The 22,233-nt window shown below is 36.0% G+C and overlaps 1 protein-coding gene across 2 annotated transcripts; it reads right to left on the reverse strand.

Annotated features, from left to right (window-relative positions):
• Positions 1 to 380: 380 nt before the first annotated feature.
• Positions 381 to 22,220, reverse strand: LOC139694975 (UPF0047 protein YjbQ-like). 2 transcript variants are annotated; one of them, XM_071593527.1, is made up of 6 exons: positions 22,109 to 22,220; positions 20,431 to 20,573; positions 13,128 to 13,182; positions 8,852 to 8,891; positions 8,721 to 8,762; positions 381 to 2,648 (listed from the first exon to the last, which is right to left on the reverse strand). In XM_071593527.1, the coding sequence occupies exons 2-6, from the start codon at positions 20,561 to 20,563 to the stop codon at positions 2,421 to 2,423; spliced, it is 498 nt and encodes a 165-aa protein (XP_071449628.1). In that variant the 5' UTR covers positions 20,564 to 20,573; positions 22,109 to 22,220; the 3' UTR covers positions 381 to 2,420. The 2 variants fall into 2 exon arrangements, with proteins under 2 accessions (XP_071449628.1, XP_071449627.1); XM_071593526.1 differs by lacking the exon at positions 22,109 to 22,220 and having other exon boundaries at positions 20,431 to 20,622.
• Between the last annotated feature and the right edge of the window lie 13 nt (positions 22,221 to 22,233).

Genomic DNA, 22,233 nt, shown 5'->3' on the forward strand with positions numbered 1-22,233 from the left:
GAATACTCAACATACCTCAAATATATCTTTTAGGCCTCATCGGAGGCACTAAGCTTAAGCAATCCCTCGTGCTTATTTTAAGAATATTTTCTATTTCAATATTGTTAAACAGTTGTCAGCACTATTTCAGGAGTCATACTTAAGGGGAGAATGTTAGGCAAAATAGGAAAGGGAAGGAACAGGATAGGGATGTTGGATGGAATGAAGGGAGGAAGAAATTACTCGGAGATGAAGAGGGACCTGATATAGAGTAGGATGCTGGATTTTGTGTTTTGTTAGGAGTCACAAAATGTTTTATTTAGTAGCCGTGTCCATCCAAAAACCTACCTTAACCAGTAAATTACCTTATAATAACTTAAGGTACAATCAAAAGCATTTTTTAAAAATAGCATTTATTTCGTCAATGTAGATTATTGATTTATATTCCAAACAATTACCATTTCTGTACTCCAAATGGATGCACTGTTTGTGTTAGATCAAATCTATCGTGAACCAAAAAATGTACACCTTAACGGCATTTCTAAGTGAGCATGATCAGGAAATACATTGAAATACATAATTCACTTAACGTGCCTCAACAAAAAACATAACTAATAACATTGGTGACATCAGCACAAATGAATTGCTTCTCAGATGTCCTCAACCAATGGTAAAGAAACTGGGGTTATCATATTTTGTACTTTTATTTCATGTATTGATAAATTTGATGCCTCTTCCTCTTTTAAGGGCTTTGTTATCCTTCTGAGTAACAGAAAACTATTTCATCAGATTTTAACTACAGCTTTTACTTGCTGTCAGTGCAACTTTAATGTGAACCTTGAATGATAATCAGTCATTTCATCTGTACAATTAGCCCCAAACGTGGAAGACCTGATTACCAAGATTGTACGAAACTGTTTCCAAGGCTGTGTGATTTTCCAATTTTCCATAATAAAAGAAAGTTCAAAATATGGACTCTTATCCAATACACCCATAATATAATATGCACTAATATAATATTTAAAAAACCATAAACACAATAATCATCCTGAAGGTCAGTTTGGTGGGTGATGGTAGAGTTCACCCGGTACTAAGCCAGACAGCGTGTGAAATTCACACATCAGGGTAGTGGAGTCAGTGCATTTCCCTGTGCTGATTATTGTTACCCAGGATGATTTGGCACCTGAAAAATCACACAGCTTGGGTGGAGCTGAGGGTGCCCAGAGAACATGCCCGGGAATGAAACTCGGGCCCTCCTGTTAGTAGTCCAATGCTCTACCCCTGGGCTACCGCGACCCTTTAAAATATAATATATCCATAATATAAAAGAACTCATAATAATATCCATGGTATAATATGGATTAATATAATAGAATGCATCCTACACTTAAGGAGTGCAAAAAAATTAGAAATTACAAACTTCATATTATCAAAAAAGTATGTCAGTCAAGGCAATTACCACAAGCAGTAACTTTAGTTACAGTGTTCATCAGAATGAAAATATCCTAATTTCTCAAGTGTGATATAATTTTAAGGCAGAAATCCAAATAATTTAAAATTGGTAACTGCTCCCAATTTGAATTACTTGCCCCACCATCTTAATGTTAAACAGCTCCAGGTGGACAATTGGTGGTGCATGTGCAGTAGTATTGAATATTTTGGCAGTGTTACACACCCTTCATCCTTGTTTGAGACACAAAAGAAGGGAATTTGGCTACGTTAAATGAGAACTTAATTGCTCAATCATACAAGAGTTTCCTTATCCCTTAGTAAAATTATGAAATATTTAGTTCCTTTCAATACTACAAACAAAAGTAGCAATTATATAGAGCAGCATGGTCAGAAGTGAATATTTTCACTACAATTAAATTAATTCATATTATCAGATATACTTCACCCCATTGTGTTCATGAACCAATACTCAACAGCCCATTTCCATATCTCCATGACACCACCATGTGCCCAACTGAAATCTGGGGACCTTATTACCTTATTCAACTGCGTCATTTGAGAAAATTTAATATTTCTCGTCATTTATCTATTTCATAAAAACATCCCCCAAATGACTGAATTCTTCTAGGATAGCAGCCTTACCAGTCAAATGTTCTCTTGCCATGCTTGATACCATCAATTTACCATTCTTAATCGCCATTTCTTTACTTGGCACATTTTAAATCTTGGCCATCACTAATGCCTTCAGCAACACACGATATTTTGTCTTCAATGTGTGTGTACCTATGATCCTCACCCTTATTTCCACAGATCCCAGAGCAGAATCTTTTTTTTCCAAAATTCAAAAATCCCAAATATCCCAAAATATTTTTTTTTCATCTGCATACTTTATGAACAAGAAACAAGAATTAGTCTTGAGGGGAACTTTCATGCAAGAGACTTCTTGAGTAAGACAGGAGGAACTCCTCTTCCTCCTATTCTCACTCTTTTTAACTGCTGGTCGATGCAAGAGGAGAAACCGGTGATATTGGAGATCTTGACCTCGATTCAGGTTGTGACGTCAAACACCCATTGATGGTGACCACCACCTTCCTCGATCCTGCACGGTCCCGGTGTTCACACAACCAGATACCCTGCCACGTGCCTAAACTCAATTTCCCATCTGTGATGGGAATGGTGAGGGAGGAGCCCAGGAAGCAGGCCTTCACATGGGCAGGCTGCAAAAGGAATTTGTCATTAGAGAACACTCATCCCTTCACCTTCACTCACTCAGATGAGTGCTATCCGCTTCAATCATTTCATTTACCCACATCTCATGAAAACAATTTCACAAAAGACCCAAAATATTCAACTAAACATTGGCTCCTAAAAAGAAGCACAATAGACATTTACCAAGTCACACTCTTTTAAAAACTTATCCAAACCTAACTAAGCAGTATTAATGCAGTTACCATTTATGAAGATGATTTCCGATTTCTAGTCTAACAAAGGATAAAATATAATTTTTCAAGTCTTTATAATACCTCACAAGAGGCCTCAGTGGCAGAGGGGTTATGATCTTGCCTGCCAACACAGAGGTCAGGTTTAGTTCATGCCTAGGTAGGTTTTCTCATTATATACCTAGGGCGTAAGTGTTTGTAATTTTCTTTAATGTAATATGTAGAGGTTAGGTGGAAGAAGAGGCTAAAAAGCCTTACCTTGCCCCAATAAAAAAAGTCGTTAAATAAAATAAATGACTAAAATATCCTTCAGGTACCTATCCAAAGAAACTGCTGCATTTGCATGCACAAAATACGAACATAATCCCCTGAAGCACAGATACTCATTGGTAAATGACCGATTGAAAGGAAGTCGAACAACTACACCCGCTGACCTAAATAAAATGCCTGCTCAAGGAAGAGAAATAACCTTGCTTGCTGTTTGGAAAGTCCTACATTGGAGATTTAGACTTTTTTAAGCACTCAGATGAATGCTAGCCATACCATTGTCACCCTTATGCATGTTTTCTCACTAGCATTCAGGAAATAGTTACATAAATGCCTATTGATGCAACCTCAACCTCAGGCTTTGAATTGGAAGTCATCATTCCCCTCCCCAACTGGTCACTCACACCACCAGCTTGTGTGCACCTACACATTTGCTGCCAAAGAGTCCCATCACGCCGTCTACAATATTTATGGAATCCAGGAAGTTCCCCAAGATCTGAGTTTACTGTACGCATCCTTTTATCAGAAGGCAACCAAAATTACTATGGAGGATAAGCTTAAATAATGATTTAAATTCCTTCTTGCAAAACTGAAGTGCCCCACAATGATCATCTCATAATTAATCATATCCCTTCTCTATCCTCATGCATATGATCTTAGATACAACCACTTTAGCAAGCAAAATCAAACTTAGGTTCCTCTTATCCTCACACATTACTGGCTCCCTTTTCTGGAATGAAATATATGTTTCCTTCCACGTTTTCCTTAACACGGGAGAAATTCTTCATGGATGCTATCCATATGCCTGCAGCCTCTTTCATTAAAACACATTAATCTTACTGTCAAATCTGCCTGAACTTCACCTTAGCTTTCCTCATCAACTTCACATTCTCTTACTATATGTAGTCATTGACCTGATAGCTTGTTTATTATTCATTCAAATTTCATTTCCAATAAACTCTCATTAATAATATGATAATATAATCATTAACAGCAAGCATCCAACTCAAGTGCCTTGCATGAATCTAGATAAATCGCAGAATAACTTTAATTCTGATTGACACTGTGTCCTTTCTCATAAATATCTGAATGATTCACAATTAACTAGGAACAAAAGGTAACTCTTCTTTATCATATTTTTCAGAGTGCCAAGTAAACCTTGCCTATGACACTGCTTGGAAATTTTCAGTTCAACCCAGATTCTTGTGACCTAACCCGACAGATTCAGGAGCTCCTGTCTCACACCCCCTACTTAAGAGAGGCTCTAAACATACCTTCAATCCTTTCCTTTACCAGCTTGGATTTTCCTGATAGCCAGATTGAATGATGATTCAAATTAAATGGAACAATATTTAAAAAAGGGTAATGGTACTCTATTGTTTCAGGCTTCACTTCGTGGAAGTATTTAATATCCATAACTAAAAAAGAAAGAAAGACTCGTACTTTTCCACAGATTTTCTGTGGAATCTGAAATCTGTGGAAAAGTATGAGTCTTTCTTTCTTTTTTAGTAATGGTAATGGTACTATTTGAGATGATATCTCCATTACTCCGCAATGCACTCATTAGTTCTATCTTCTTTACAACAACAATGATTGAGTTTAGCACCAAATCACAATGAAATCATACGCATATTTTTTAATTTTAAATCACTCTAGATGAGTTTATGCTGGATACTGCTCAACCAATTCATTTCAGCAAATAGCAGTGAACATATAACATCAATATTCTGTATGGCTGTCTCATCAGCCAAGAACAAAATGAAGTTCACTTTTTATGCACTCACCTATCCACCAATACATGGCTACCTAACATAGTATGGATTGATTTTTGTTCAGTTAACAGGCTAAATGTGTGCAAGAGCTTAGAAACACCTCTATTATGACTTTTGCACTTCCTATTTCTTTGATCTCCTGGCACTAATATATCTGTTTGCACAAAGATCTCATTAGAACTTTTTAAACTGTGCACATGAAAACATGATACTAACCAACATTTTTCATCACTTCCCAGGTCCATGTTTAGAAAGTGTGATACTATATACCAGTTCAGAGATTTTAAGGTTTCTATCCATTAAAGTTCAAAGTAAAACTGATACCATAATTTTATTAGAGATCACAGGCATTAAACCAACTGACATCATTCACTAGTTCCTCTTGAAAGCACTATTATCAAGAACTTCATACTAATTGAAAAGTTACTTCCAACAAATTTTAAGTTGGAAAAAACAAATGGCAAGAATAAAAAATAATAAATGTACACGATTATGTAATTGGAGTTTGGTTGGCCCAGGACTACATTTATTCAAACAACCTAAAAACTTAATAAGATTTAAAATGAGAGTAAACGATTTAATGTGATGCATCTTGAGAAATTGGCCCGGGCCTAATCAAGCCACTGAGAGTTGGTCATCACATCAACATTGATTCAGCATGGTATAATTTTGAGTGGTACTGTTACACCAGAATAATCATGCCAAATTTAACTTCACATTCATCTGAGAAGATACTTCATAATTCCTGAGCAGCAAACAAATTCCTGTTTTTCCCGGGAGAATTGGAATTACCAGTTTTTCATATACATCATAATGAATGAGCATTATTCACGTACAGCTCAAATGTGAGAGCTTCTCGTGAGCCCTAATTTGCAGGGGTCTGGTATTGTGGGGGAAGTGGCAGAGGGCAAGTTGAGGGAAGGTGAGAGTGGGCCGGTAAGGCGGAATGAATTTTGAGAAGGTGTGGTTCACATGCATAATGCCATCTTTTCATGATTTTTAAAAAGCAAAACCTGGAAAATTAACTGGTCACTGACACTATTCAATATCCATAACATTTATTAGAAATAATTTGGTCCATCCCTTTTTGTACATTTGTTCAATAAAAAAAATTCTACTTATATATTTCACAATTCATATACTAATGCAACTGATGTTAGAATTTCAGCTTCTTACTCCAGTTGAGCATGACTGGGGGCAGCAAAATTCAAGTAAATTTACTTATAAATAGTTATTTTCACAGAGTAGCTGACTTTCAGAGATCTTGTGGTCATTGTTCCAGTATTCAACCCAGTAAACAAAATGGAATGAGGTTATATTATCGTACTTGTCCACTCATTATTTAATTTTGAAGAAATTGTCCCTCAATAATAATGCATCACCATTTTTGGGATATTACCACAGTAATAGAATGACAATGATACAATTTATCAAGACACCTGAGATAATGAATATCAAATGGGCAGCACTGCATCAGTTGCATTGCTCTTGTTTGAGTCTCCTACTTATCAAGAAAGTCATCATGAAAAGGCTTGATATGGCAAAGATGCCATTCATAAACAGAGTGAAACTTTGACGAGTGGGGGGAGGGTGATATGAGAGCAAAGATGATTAGGAGTGCAAAATGCAAGAACAAAAACACAAGTTTCTCAAATGGAGAAACAAAACAATTCATTGGAACATGGATAAATGGCAGTCATATTGTTGAAGTGGAACCATTCATACAAACCCAAATGTTTCAATATATTTTTTTCCAAAATGAAAATGTTTAGCTGGAAAGTAATTATCATAAAAATCGTAACTAAGCTGCAATTTTTAAGAAATATCTATTTGCTGGTTCTCAAAGTGAGAAAAACAACAAGCTGTTTCTGTTCAGCAGAGAGTTGACAAGAGAACAGACTCATTGTTCCATTAAGTATCAACTTTTTGGAGGTAACTAAGGCAAAAATTAGCTTTATGCAGAAATGTAGAGTATAATCGTGTTGGCAGTAGCATTTTTAGAAGGCAAACAACAGCTAAGGTCATTTGCGCCATTAGGGATGGATGGGAAAGGAAGAAGAGAGAGAAATCCAGCGTCAGCATTAGCCTACTCTTGTCGAAAGGCACCAAGGGGTTTGCAGTTAAACATCCCATCCGACAACATCGTACTCACTCAAAGTGCTCCCCACATAGCACCACAAGTAAGGATCGGGATACCACTGAAAAATATTTGTCATCTCCAGGATTTGAACCCAGACCCTCTCGGTGGGAAGCCTGCGCATTGGCCACTGCACAATCCCTAGTCCCCTTGAGTCTAATAATTTGTCACATTTTAAAACAAATGCTGATTACTGAAGGTTGAGTGTACAGACTTGGTCTGTGCAATAAATGCGCCAACTGGTGCAATCTGGCGGCCATAACGACTATAGCCCTGCCATTTAACAGCGCTAGTTGTCTGAGATCAAATGAGCCATCTGTGCTTGGCGGATCGTTGAGCTGTGTGTATGGTGCCAGCTATGTTAGTTTCTGTTGTCCTTGGTTTTACTGCATGTCAAAAATGGAAATCGGCAAAATCATGGAACAACAAATCAACATCAGGTTTTTTGGTAAAGTGTAGTAAAAGTTATTAAGAAATTACTGAAACATTGACAGCTGCCTACGGTGATAATGCTCTGAAAAAAAACATCCATTTTCACGAGGATTAAGCATTTTAACAATGGCCGACAAGATGCCACGGACAATGCAAGGCCGGGACAATCTTCAACCACCTGTGTTTACGACAACATTGAACGTGTGTGGTTCCTTGTCCTTACCAATCGTTGAAAAACTGTCTGACCCTCCCTACTAGGTTAAGAAAATCTCACCCCAGTTGCCAGAATCCATAGAAGAATCAAATTCAGAAGCTGTAAAGTTGATGATAGAACATACGGGTTCCGAATCAGTTTCTTTTAGGGTTAAGAGAGGAAATCAGTCGTTTCGTGCTGGTCCGCAATCCCAAGAGCTTACTCGAGGCGGAAGAGCATGCGTTTGAAGAGAAATCCAATGTTGGGCATCACACCAGTAATAGCCGATGAACTGAATTTAGGAAAATCATGAGCACACTATTTCAACGGAACATTTGGGTTAAAAAAAATGTGTGCAAAAATCGCGCTCAAGCTACATTGATAGTTAGCTAGTTTCTGGCAAAAAATTCAATCACCATCCTTGATCACCCCCCTTATTTGCCAGATCTCGCCCCCTGCAACTTTTCCTATTCCCAAAATGCAAAAATGTGAAGAGGAGATATCACTGGGAATTTGTCAACACAATAAAGCAAGAAACGACAAGAAAACTAAAAACCTAACAGCCGAGGACTTCCAAGGGTGTTTTACACAGGGAAAAGATGGAATAAGTGCATAGCAACGAATGGGGTGTACTTTGAAGGGGACAATATTAAATTTTGCAAAATAAAGTTTTTATGACCTCAGTTCACGTATTTACTGGCTAGAGTAATATTTCATTTTAAGAATCTTATATGTTAGGAGTAAAATACTGGATGCTATGAATTCATTTAAATGAGAAAATATAAAAATATTAGAACAGAAATATAAATCAAATATCGTGGTATATTGTTACTGCATAAGACTAACTCTTGGAACAGAATATTTAGAAAAATAATAATAGAATGCATTCACCATTAATCCCCTAGCTAAAGAATTACATCTTGAAACAACCTTTTTTGTCATTTTTAGGATCATAAATACCAAAAATATATATACACAATTAATATCATCATATTTTACTTCCCAACTTTAGTCATGATGATGATAATATAAAACAAGTACTAACTCACCATGTCATCAGGCCCCTCACATGAGTGTCTATAAGGCAAACCCTGCAAGGAAAATAAATAACAGGTAAATAAAAATCACAACACCACTGCCGATCAATGACAAAATATACATAGTGCAACAATTTGCTCACCTCAGGTACGATTCTGTTCAACACCATCTCCATGTCATCCCTGGAAATAAAGAAACTTCACAGTAATACATGGCAAAAAAAAACTAATCAGCAGCAGGCTAAATTTAATGTGCTAAGGGAAATTATGACTGCTCATGAAGGAACTAAATTCAAGACCAAAATTATTTAGAAAAAGACAGGAATAAATTCTCATAAGTAGACAGAACATTAAGCAAAGAACTCATTTAAAGATGAACTGGTAAAAAATGAAAAAACAACGAGAAAAAATTACGAATTCTTTATCGATATTTTCCCATTTAAAGTAATTAACTTCTAGCATCTGATCACATAAACACATTTAGGGCCAAGAAGGAGAGAATTTTTAAGTCTAATTTGCTCCTCACTACCAAAATTCATTGCTATACCCATTATTCAAATTAGTGCTAACAAGTAATTCCACAAATATTCTTTAGCAATTTACTATATTTCAAACAATGAGTAAATCAACAAACACACTGCGATACGCAAATTATCTAAATGAATAAAAAAAACCAATAAACAAATTATGAGTGCCGCATTAACCCCCCTTATACATTTATTGCCTGCAAAGCATCTAATTCTCTACGCGAGAAAATGTACACGAGAATCTTTCTTAATTTTAAAATTTTAATGAAATGTGATTGCTATAGAAAGAATACCATTATTAACTGGGATGCCCTCAAGGAAATCCACTGAATTAAATCTAACGAATTACTCCAGTTATCTGTTGAAAATATCATGAAAATGGAATGATTATTTCCAAGAGCAATGAAGTGAAACTTTTCATCAGGTACTCCGTCTTCCTCTTTTGTGATTGCTTTTAAAACGTGAATAAATAGTCGACCTATTGTGAAACCCAAACTTTGATGAAAGATTGAGAACACACATGCCCTCCTAATCAAACCAACCCCCCTCTCTGAAGGCATTTATACAAAATTGGCTCCTGCTAAGACCACATGATGATGATGTCCCATGTTGAAACCTAGGTCATGTTCTAAATGAAGAGTGTGTGGAATTACCAAGTTAATTATTTCATTTCAATGTTTTGTTAATTCCATAAAGTTACGGAGATGACATATTTCATTAAGTGTGCCAGTAACACAGTTAAGGCAAGCCTCTACAGAAGACTCTCTGTCAAATACCAAAATGCACTGTTGAATATCATCTTCAATAGTCGCTGCATCTCTCTCAAGAGTTTCCCCAAAATTCATCGACCTTCAGTGTTAGAAAACCCTATCCTCAGCTGAAAAATCCCTATAGGAGTAGCCAAGAAAGCCTGGGTAAAAAGAGATGCCCTATCCCATTATTTACTACTGCTGTAAGTGGAATTGTCTCATGAACTTCATTGGATTGAGTGCCTGTATTTTGATAATGAAGTCCGCCAGAAATGCAGCAAGATTATCTTTCAAAAAAGAGTGACAATCAACCGTAAGCTTGAGTCACTACAGAAGAATTAGGAGTCTTGATTAAAAATCAAGAATTCTAAATGTGACCATAAGTTTGCACCTGAAATGGCTAACCTTTCCAGACTTTTTTCAAATATTGAAATTTCTTTGCTAGAAAAAGAACTTAAGTATGTTCCTAATAATCCTTTTGTCATTAAATATGTCAAGAATCAGTCAGCAGCCCTTCAGAAAGAATATATTGCTGTTAAACAAGTTGTTCCACAATAGCTCCTTGAAATCTCACAATCGAAAGTAAAAAAGGAAAAGTATTCTCTAGAACATATGGTTTTATAGTCCATTAAGCATTCAGTGACATCTAAAAACTATATCATCATTCGAAAAGATTACATCATTGTGAAGACTCATCAGAGACAATGATATGAAAGTACTTTGTTTAGACTGAACTCCGAAGTTTCAACAAGAAATTAAGAAAATGATTAAAAATCCAGCGTTTGGTTCCTTAAATGTTGTGAAATGAACAAACTAATTCAAATGAATCCCTCAGCACCACTGTTTTAAGGGCTAGCAAAATTTCATTAGAATGGGATTTCCATCAGACTCGCACAATCAAATGCATCACCTCCCAACCACATGCTAGGAATGAGACTTAATGAACTCTTCAGGGATGTTTCCAAATTCTCCACGGAATATAGTGCAGTGAATTCCTTGACCCTAGCAAACAAACTAATGAAAAACGTCATTCCAAATAGGTGCATGCTAGTATCTTTTGAAGTGAGCAACATTTTCATCAGCCCATGGAAGCTGTGAACCTTGCTGAGGACATTATCCTCTATAATTCCATACCAGGGCCAGTTACTAGTATATCTGCTTATTACTAAAGATGAGTTTCCAAAATTATTTATCTTTAATCGTACATATTTCCAACAAACCTATGGTTCAGCCATGGACTCACCCTTGTCCCCATGCCTGGCCGATATTTATAAGGACCTATTTGAATGAGTTTTTTCTCCTCATCTCACCCTCTCATTAATAACGTAATTTGCTGCTTAAGGTATGTATATGTCTTCTTCTGAGTGTGTGCAGGTTGCAAAAGGCATATAGAAAATTTTCTCACACATTTAAATACTCTCGACCCTGGGTAAAATGCAGGGTGATGAAGAAGTAAAAGGTTCCCCGAATCCCTCCTCCACCATTCCACCTCCTCATTTGTTTTCCTTACAGTCCATTTCATCTTCTTCATCCTCCACACCTACATTTCCGAAGCCTCCTATCTACGCCAATCATCCTTCTTCAACGCCCATGTTTCCGCACCGTACATAACTACACACCACATCAACGTTTTGAGCAGTCTTTTCTTAACATCCTTATACTCAACGTCCCGGCCATCAATAACCTCCCATCCTCATGAAAACCTTTCTGCCTAGCGCAATTCTATTCCTTAAATCCACACTAATTTGACCATTTTGGTCTGAAACACTTCCGAGATACATTAACTGTTCCACATGCTCAATTTTTGGCCCTTTTATTTTAAACCTTCAAGCCAGTACAGGAATTAAAATGCTTGGGACAAACTTGCAGCATTTAATTTTTTTTAATCTTTCTACTCTGCAGAATCGCAGAAAATAATTTTTATCTTTTCAAATATTTATACTAAAATTTTAAAAAATTAACCTACTGTTAACTTGCTTATTTTATTTAGTAAAAATTATACTTCTGCAATATTTCATATTTTCACTTCTTCATTCGCACTTACGTTTCAAACCTCCGTTATAAAATTTCAGTTTCGTGTGATATAATTTGAAACAATCCTCTAAACATTGGCCTGCATTGAAGTCGGAGCACCACTACACAGTATCCCTCCATTTACCTCGAGCGGAGCACACCTGACCTCGTCTTTGAGGCCTTGACTTCTTCCCGGTCGGCGGTATCTTTTCAACGAAGTGATCTCGAAAAAAATTCCTCACTTATAAATGGATCCAATGCTCACTTTACATCCTCCTTCCTAAACTTACTTCTACTAAATTCTCTATTTTATCTTCACTCAAAAAAAGCTTAACCCTCTTGGAATCCATTACGTGGGTTATATAGAAGGCTTTTATACTTCTCTTTCTCAAGAAATAAATCTAACAAATGAGCCTAGATAATGGTGAGGCCTAGGCTCTTAGCCCTGGCAATTGTTATGACGAAACAAAAAGAAAGAATAATGCAGGAATGGCTCCAGAGAAATTTGACAGGGAGATCATATCAAGCAATAAAGACAAACAGAACTTGAGAACAAAGCAGAGATGCACAGAATTCGCTTATCTCATTCGGACTAACTTGCGAGAATTATCTTCCTTATAGAGTGCCTTTTCATGTATTCAAAAAGGACCGATTAGATAGATCCATTATCTAAAAGGTCAAGGGCAACCATAGATATTAAAAAAGTTCAATGGAGCTGCCGTGAAAACTTAAGCCTTGGTTATGTCTCTTGCAGAATTCAATAGTTTTCTCCCTGCAATCCTTCCTGATACCTTAACCATAGTCCCCGACCTCATCACCATGTCTTCCTTCGCATTCCAATCCCCCATCAGTGAATAATAAGCCCAATACGGCCTGTGAAATATAAACATCATCAGGGCAGGGTATCAGTTCCTTTTCATATGGAAGCTTATCGTTTCACAGGAAGACCTGGTACCCAAAAAAAACACACAGCCTGGGTGTGGCTCAGTGTGCCCAGGAATGCTTGCCCAGGAGTTTAACCCAGGCTGGCCCTCAGATCCATTGTGAAATACTCTACACCCCTCGACTCATATATAAATATATCATACACACACACAGATATTATTACTGGCACTACATAGTTTTCCTACCTCACATCAGGGTCCCAACATTCATTCAGGGCTAAGCTTGCCGAGGTGTGAAGAACTATAAAAAAATAAACACATGTTAGCTGAATATTAAGCATTAGTATTAGAAACGTGTTTTGATGAATTAGAGAATCTAGTTTTACCAAAATTATCTAAACCAATACTAATAAAATAAAAATCTAAGTATTAATCAAATTTCAACAGGTAACATGCATTGAAGAAAAACTGGACAAAAAATATACATAAGTGGTGCTGTGGAAAACATTTTGAGGGCAACTTAAGTGAATAGTTCAATTATACTTCACATATCGGTGACCATACACAATAAAATATTTAGAGCAAGATATTGGCCATCACTGCCAAATTCCCACGCCTGTAATAGGCCATGTCTGCAATAATAAGCTCAATCATAAAACACCCTTTGGGTAAGAATGTAAATTACCAAGGAAACTGTCTTCTAGAACTTCTAAAATCCACACTGGGCATGATTAGATTAAAAGCAATAATATATTAACCGTCCGGTCCATAACCAAACTTGTAACATTCGTTCTATAACCGGGTACCCACCCACAGCGCTTCACTTATACCTCCATGCACGTCATACGGCCAAGTGGTTAGGCTACTAGGCAGGCACAGATACGTTCGATGGATGTCCCCCCCCTCTCCCTCCTCATCCCGGATTACAAAGGAGGAAGGCCGTCTAACTTTTGGTCGAGTTCGAGCCGAGCAGATTCTAACGTAAGTTTTCTATACGTAGTGAAAAGTGAACCATTATAACGCATTTATTGTGAAAGTGAGAACACTATAGAAAATTATTGATATTATAAAAAATAATCGTATGAAACGATGGGAGATTTATCAAGTTTTCGAAGCTATATGCATGTTAAATATTTCAAAAAATAGTCAATAAAAAACTTCAAACACTTTCCAAAAGAAACACCCGTTCTCACAGAGAGCATTGAGATGAAATATTTGAAGCAGATGAATGAAAAAATAACCAAAGCTAGGTCTAATGAAAAAAATCTAGGGAAAAAACCACTCGTGTGGAAAGATTTTGTGCTTCAGGAATTTAATGCATTCCTGGCTATTCTGGTAACCTCTGGCACCAATAACTCAAATACTGACAATGCAAGGGAAATGTGGAAGTCGTACCACATTGTATCGCGCAGCAATGGGGATCAGTCGCTTCGGGAACATCGTTCGTTTTACGCGATTATATGATGCCAATACTCTTGCTCAGCGCATGGAGTGATAGGGCTGCTCCAATGCGAGACCTTTGGACAATGCTCAATAGTAATTTGGCAAAACATATTATCCAACAGCGCACCTGACAAACGACGAGCAACTTTTGGCATACCAAGGTCGAGCTAAACTCATTCAATATATTCCATCAAAGCCAGCCAAGTATTGAATCAAAGTATGGTGGATATGTGATGCTGAAAATTCGTATCCACTCGCTGGAAGCTTAGCAAGGGAAACTTGGGTGCCGGGCACAAGAAAAACGTTGGTTAGAGAGTTTTTAAAGACTTGGTGGCACAGTAAGAAGTATACAGCAGATACAGTGGATAATTACTTCACTATTCTGCCATTGGCAAAATGTTTACTATCCAGGGATTTTACGATTGTTGGCACTTTTAAGAAAAATCAGCCGTACATTCCACCAGCAATGGTTGCATCGAAAACACGAGAAGCATAATCCACTGTGTTTGGCTTTCATGAAAAAGTAACCATGTGCAGTTATGTGGCAAAAAAAAACAAGACAGTAATTATACTATCATCAATGCATCAGGAAGCAAAGATTGGTGCAAAGAAAATCCCCGAAATTATTGAATTTTATAACTGGTCAAAAGCTGGAATAGACACAATGGATAAAATGCTTGGTAGATATACTACAAAAAGATCAACTCCCATGTCATCTCTAGCATTTTTCTACAATGTTCTCGATATCGCCTGCCTTGCAGCAATGTTCTTTAATATGATAATAATAAATTGCTCTCAAAAAAATTATGAACGGCGACTATTTTATCGGACACTGGGCAGAAAGCTGTGTACTCCCTTCGTCGAAAATCGTTCAAATAATGCCCAAATCATGATGAATTTAATCGTAATCATTGTGGCGATTGAAAGATTTTTGGGTCGAGCCATAAATCCACATGCGCAGCCAACAGCCGGGATACCTCGGGCACAGTTATTTTCAAGAGGAAGGAAAATGATTACTGGTACGTGCCGTATTTGTCTCCAGAGCGAATTCAAAAACGTCGCAAAACTCGAAAGTCATGTTCGGTATGTGAGTTCCCTGTTTGTGATGAACATCATATTACAACCACGACATGTGAGGACTGTGCGAAATAATTACAGGTTTTTATTTATAATAATCAAATGTTAGTTTTTTTGTAAGGTACTGTACTATTATAAATAAAAGAAAAAAATAGCTAGCATGAAAAAAAAACGAAATTGGTTTTTTTACCTACTATATTCACTATTGTTTATAATAAAAATTTTATGAATGAAAGAAATTACTAACGGTGTATTCGATTATTTATTCGAAAGTCAAGTTACATAAACACTTGGATAAAAGATCTTTTTGAGGTGTATAAACCCAGCTTTCATACACAAAGACCTTATTGGGTACCCGGTCATGATGAAGGGGGTATTATGTTTGATAGTTGATAACTGTTTTGAATTTGTAAAAGTATGATCAATAAATCTATTTTTCCTACAGAAATAAGTAAAAGCATGCCCATAACTTTCATAATAGACATGTATATTGATATCACAATAACAATTAATAGGTATGCTTCTTATGAGGCATATCCATGAGAGAGAAGCTGTCAAAATAAAAAAGCAGAAAACATACTTTCTTCCACTAGACCATAATAAATGCATTGCTACCCATGTACATCAAAATCCATTATAGTGGTCTCCAAAACTTCAAAACAAACTTAGTGGATGTCATCAATACAATAAATATAAATGAGACAAGTATTTGCCACACTTTACAAATAGCTCTCACCAACACCTTAGACTTTAATGAAGTAACCTATTTCATTTCTATGCACTTCATTAAATGGATTAGGTGATACACACCATTCTCATTAATTAAAAATATTAAATGCTAGCTTTGGTATCAATGAGAGAGATGGCCAAAATATTGCCCTTGGTTGACTCCACAATCAAATAGTAAAATTGAATTTTTATACTCTAAACTGCAATGACTTCCAAGTATGTGACTCTCCAAGACCAAGATTTTTTTAAGACTAATAAGGCAGTAAAAGGGTTTGATGAAACAATAGCTTACTTAAATAAACATACACTTAAAAATTTAATGACAACCTAACTTTAGAACAAGGTAAGTGAACCTAAGTAATGAAGCAAAGTATTTTGTAACAAGTAAATAACAGAAAATTAAATTTCACCAAGCAGACGTTTTAAAATCGCTCTCTCGGTCCCATTATGGTCCGCAATAAACTTACAAACAAAAAAAAAAGCTTACCAAAACAGCCACTTGAAATAAGCTTCCTTGTTTGGTATTTAAAGGGTTTTCTTAGATTTTACGAAGAGTATCTTTCATCTCATAACTACTCAAACAGATACTAGAACACCGAAAACCCGGGTGGAATTTCATTTAATAAACCCAATCTTGAATTTAATATTTTGTCACAAAAGTAGCTTTGGATTGAATTTCCTTCAATGCAACGATTTTTACACTCTGAAATTGTTGCACTGAAATGCATATTAGCAGATGACTCCGTTAAAAGTCACTGCTGTGGCATCTCCTGCAGTTTCTTTGGAATTTGATTTTCCTTATTACTTGATAATTTCAGTGGTCAACTTGAAAAACTGGCAAAATATACATCTACTAACAAGACTGTAAAAGATAGCAATACTCAAAAGATATTTATTTACTTGGGGAATTCGAAGCTAATAACTGACAAATTAAAATATTTGTACCACTACTCTACCTATCACAACCACACATTAACCAAAACAACTATTAACGTTTAAGGAATCGAGATATAATCTTCTATCTCTTAGTCTGAGTGCTGCTACTTATTATACTATTAACAGCTATCTTTCATAAAGCATATCATAAAGATCCATTAAAATAAATGATTGAATAATACATTCTACAATGGTTTACAACTAGCAACAAATAACAAAATCACAGCTTACCATGTCAAATATTTGTGATAAATATATCACAAATCCACATTTCAATCCACGAAAGTGGAGGATTCTTTGCCATTATTCCTGCATTGTACTTCAATACTATTTTGATATTCAATTAAGTGACACCATCACATTCTTCTATCCTAACTATGTTCCCCAACATGAATTAGGTTAACTTCTTAGGATAAGGAAGGACTTAAAGTGATTATTAAATTCCACAATAAAAATGCATGCAGAGTGATCAAAGTCAAGGGTAGGGAATTTCGAAGGGCAAAATGTTAGAACTAAAAGAAAAAAAATTAAAATAAATATAAACATACAGAGATGCACACTCCCACTTGATACATAAAACTTGATAAACACCAAAATAAAACAACTATTATAAAAATTAAGAATGCTCAAACCTGTTCCACAGTTGAAAAATAATAAATTATGAGATACCATCCATAAATGACGTATACACACACTTAGCCTTTCCTTATATGACACTAATCCACAAACTTATAAATAATACTAAAACTACAATTCCAAATTAGAAAATTTGTAAGTCTGAGTGCAAGAATAACGAAAAAGAAAAAGTACACTTTTGGTAATTTTTATTAGGTTTTCACCTTAAATGCATCTGCTGTCAATTATTGGCAAAAAATGCTTTATTTCATAATCTCTTCATTAAAATAAGTTGAGATTGGATCGCCGTCAAACTCCCGGTAATGTAGACAACATTGTTGATTTTCCCTTAGATTTCCGAACCTTCGCAATTCTTGCCTTCAGCCCTTCATTTAGTAGGTATCAGATCTATTAAACGATGAAAAATTTTATAATAAAAACATAAGTGATTCCTACATAATATTGCATAGTTAAACTTTAAAAGTTTTGCAACACCTTTTCAACTAGATCCTATATGTAATTATGCGAACTTCACACAATTTCATGTTCTCCAAGATAAATAAGCAGGTTTTTTAAATAATCAATAGTCCGAAAACAGCAATTTTTAGCCTTTACATCAGACTATTAACAATGATAACAATAGCTACAGTTACAAACACCTAAGCCATTGGTGGAGGTAAACCCAACCACGCGGGAATCGAACCAACAACCCTTGGGTAGGCAGATGAGGACGTTACCCCGCTGACACCGGAGCCGGCAAAAGTTCCTCTTAAAAATATACATATATTAAGAATTAAATATTCACAAATCAGGTCATTTAGATTCAAGAGAAAAGGTGCATTGAACTACGCATTACTGCCCCTATTACCACAAGCAATATAGAGGCAAAAATATCATATCTGGAAAGTAACTACTACAAAGTGCAGTTACTTCAGAACAATATATTAACACAAAAACTCCTAAAATATTACTGTTCCCATTTTTATGTTCATTGGCTCATTAGCAACTCCTTAAATTGTTAACATGCATTGCATGCAACGTTAGTAGTTTAAAAAACTAATTTCATTTTGATGAGATTAAAGCCGACAAAGAATATTTAGTTTATGAAAAATATAAAAAGGATAAATTACCGTGTTCATCTGTATTAAGTACACCATTCCATTTAAAATTTCCTAGTATTTGCAATTACCTAACTACAGGCTTCCATCCGCAACTCATGGCAGTCAGTGAAATTGGCTCCTCAGCCAGAATAAGTAATTGAAACGAACTGAAATGACTTCGTTTTGTTGTGATATAAACTTTAATTCACACAGCATCAAATCTTCGACTAAATCTGCGAAAAATAATTACGAACGGCGCTCGTCATTACAACACTCGAACAACTTAACATTTTCTATACATCCTACAAGTGGCAGGAAATTTGACAGCCAAGTTCTCAATACGAGTTTTTACCACGATACTCATTCATGACAGAACATCCTCACAATTTTAAAACTAGAACACTAATCGACAGCTTTGAATTTGTTATACGGGTCACCTGTTTATATAAATGAACATACTGATAAATAAATCAACCCCCCCCCCCCCCCAAATATTTCCAATGGACGATTGAAAATATGCGCCATCAATTAAATAAAAGGGCATTGTTAACATTTCCGATGGGTAGACACAAATAGCTCCATTCCCTCGTTTACATTCCAGTGTCTTCTCTAGTGGTTACCAATTTACGTTTTAAATCCTAAATATTAACAAACATTGGATTAGAACACGAACTATATTTTACTGGGTATAGTGAGTAACTATACATTGAACAATATTTTCCTACTACTAACTCTTTGAAATAGCTGGTGAACCCTTACAATAGCATGCTTACTTAACCCAGAATATTATAATGGTTCAAGACAACAGTCACCTTACTGGTGGTCGTTTATATCAATATTTAAACACAAATGCTTTAGTAATTAAAAACAAAATAATTTCCACGACAAGAGGTGCACATCATATAATTGCAAAAAGACAAAGCTTGCGTATGGACGTTTATGAGACAAGTATGCACATAATGAACACACTGTTAATATTCCTAAGGGGCATATACAGTCTAAATATATAACTCCAAGCTCTGGGTTAAGCGGTATGTACTAATAACGTTGAACCGACCAAATTTTCACAAGCACTCCATGTCTATTTACAGTCAAATAATTGTTCAAGGTTTCTACACGGCAATAAAAAGACGATTCCATCACATACTCTTAGAATGCTTGAATGCTCTTCCAACTTAGCTGTCAAATGTAGATACTACACAGATACATAATATTAATACATTTAGGAAACGAATAATAAAACACAACTATAGCTACCAAGAGAACCAATTGGTATCAAAAATGTAACCATGGATATCATATTATTGATAATATCATGTAACAAATATCGGTCTTATTCACTTAGTAATCTACTATAATTAGTATTACTGTGTAAAAACATGCAAAACAAATTTCAATAAACTCCTCTTCCCCTTTCTTCACCCCTGGAGCAGTCACAAAATATCATAACCAGGACAATCCTCATTCCCACCGTCATTACTTAATTATACCAGCACTTAAAAATCACATTCATATAACGTAGAAATTAAAATCCTCCAACATTCAATACTCTACTCGTATGTTAATAATGAAAGTGTTACGTCGAAATCACAAAGATAAATACAAAGAAAAACCTTAACTGATACTAGAAGCAGATCCATCACACTTACTTTGTACGTGAAAAAAACCGACTGAGAACTGGCAGATTTCAGGCATTTGTTTGGTTATTTCCTCAGTAACTAGATGAACTCCTCTATGTTGCGGCCTTAAGTTCATTTTCCGTTGAAACCACGCAGACCCCATCTGTATTCCCCTGTTCGAAGAAACCATGTTGGAATAATACCGCTCTTCAGTTCACTAAACTTCACCCACAGAACGGCTAGCCCACGACTCAATCGCGGAACACACTTTAGTACATCAGGGCTACCAATGCACACCACATAAAATATTTAACACAAATTTCAGTGACCGACTCTTCCCCTTCCTTCGCTCGTGGATCAGTCTAATATATCATCATTATCCGTATATATCCCGCACTCTCGCCTATTCATCATTTCACTGATCATGACCGTGTCCATGATCCAACTTTAATACCAAATTTTAACTTCATTTATTTACGAAAACCAAAAATTGTACCTTTCTCAATAAGAGAACATTACGCTCTCAGAACGTTCCCTGAGGAAATGGCACCGACTCATTAAGACTGAACGTTAAAAAATATGAGTAGGGAAGGGGTAAAAATTGTACTAAGTCCCTGTTGACTGATATTTGTTAGTCTTCTGCCTTCATACTTAAGAGTATGAAACGAAATAATTCTCGTAATGTTGGTGAAATTGAATTTTCAATATTTAAACAAGCCACAGAACAGTTGAATCGATACACCAGATAATGAATGAGGACGTCTCTTTAGCGGTGATGTTGAAAATGTTGTTATTAGCCCCATCGCTTTCCGGTAGGAGATATATCAATAAAATTAGAGAGATCGGATGTAGAACTGATAGATTTCAGATGACATTTTTTCCACGAACGATAAGGGATCAGGATAAAATTGTCCGGCCGCGGTAGGGTCATTTTCGGGTCAAAGTTATATCACCGGCCACACCTTTTCATATAGCCAACTCGGTACCTGAGGATGACGCCGATGCGTCGAAACTAGTTGTACTGAATAAATTTGAGAGGAAAGATATTGTCATTTTACTTCGGTGATAATGGATTTAAAAGTTGACCCTGAAAATATCGAATATATTCCGTATCCGTTTCCCCATGAAATAATGTGGCCGTGAGCGTATTGCTAAAACGCCATTTGAAGTTGATGTTTAAGTATCCTAATTATACTCCATTGCGTTCTGAGCCTTTGATCATACTAAGCCCTACGACTTACCGACAAAACTTCAGCATTTAATACCTGTTATCATGCCCTAATCAACATCTCCAGTAAGAGTAATTAATTAGCTTCGCACCATGTGAATGAATGAAAGTTGGCATACATCACATTCTTCCTAATTCACAAAACTACTGGAGTACTAAAATATCTATCGTGCGACGGTCTAATTACGGATTAAATATCTCGCATTATAGGAAGTATGTTCCTTTGCCAATGACTTTGATAAATAATTAATACCCCCGCCGTAATACGGCAGGCGAGATCTTACCAACGAAATTAAAGAAATTAGGTTTGAGAAAAGATAGATTAAAGATGTTATTTTTTCCACGAACGGTAAGGGATCAGAAGAGCATTTTCCGACCGTATTAAGGGTAAAAATATTCGGGTGAAATTTGCCTGGTGGGTATTCACACCCTTGCGGAGTACTTATTAAAAACAATACAGGGAGATGTATGATTACTTACGTGAAATGTTACCACAGAACGTAGGAGGTATGTATGCCACAGTACGTCGCCACAGAAAGTACGAAGGTATGTACGAAAGAGACAGGCAGCCGTACTAAACTTCCCTAGAGAGCGGAACGCAATGC

The sequence above is a fragment of the Hetaerina americana genome, unplaced genomic scaffold, assembly GCF_022747635.1.
Source record: "Hetaerina americana unplaced genomic scaffold, ioHetAmer1.1.p SCAF_6, whole genome shotgun sequence".
In the NCBI taxonomy this organism is placed as follows: domain Eukaryota; kingdom Metazoa; phylum Arthropoda; class Insecta; order Odonata; family Calopterygidae; genus Hetaerina; species Hetaerina americana.

Excerpts from the sequence above, each read along its gene's own strand:
- LOC139694975 (XM_071593526.1), bottom strand. The coding sequence starts at position 20,590 with ATGGTTTCTTCGAACAGGGGAATACAGATGGGGTCTGCGTGGTTTCAA. Across the intron at positions 13,183-20,430 it reads CGGTTTTTTTCACGTACAAA|TTCTTCACACCTCGGCAAGC; the intron begins GTAAGTGTGATG and ends ATTTTTTTATAG. Across the intron at positions 8,892-13,127 it reads TGTTGGGACCCTGATGTGAG|GGATGACATGGAGATGGTGT; the intron begins GTAGGAAAACTA and ends CTTTATTTCCAG.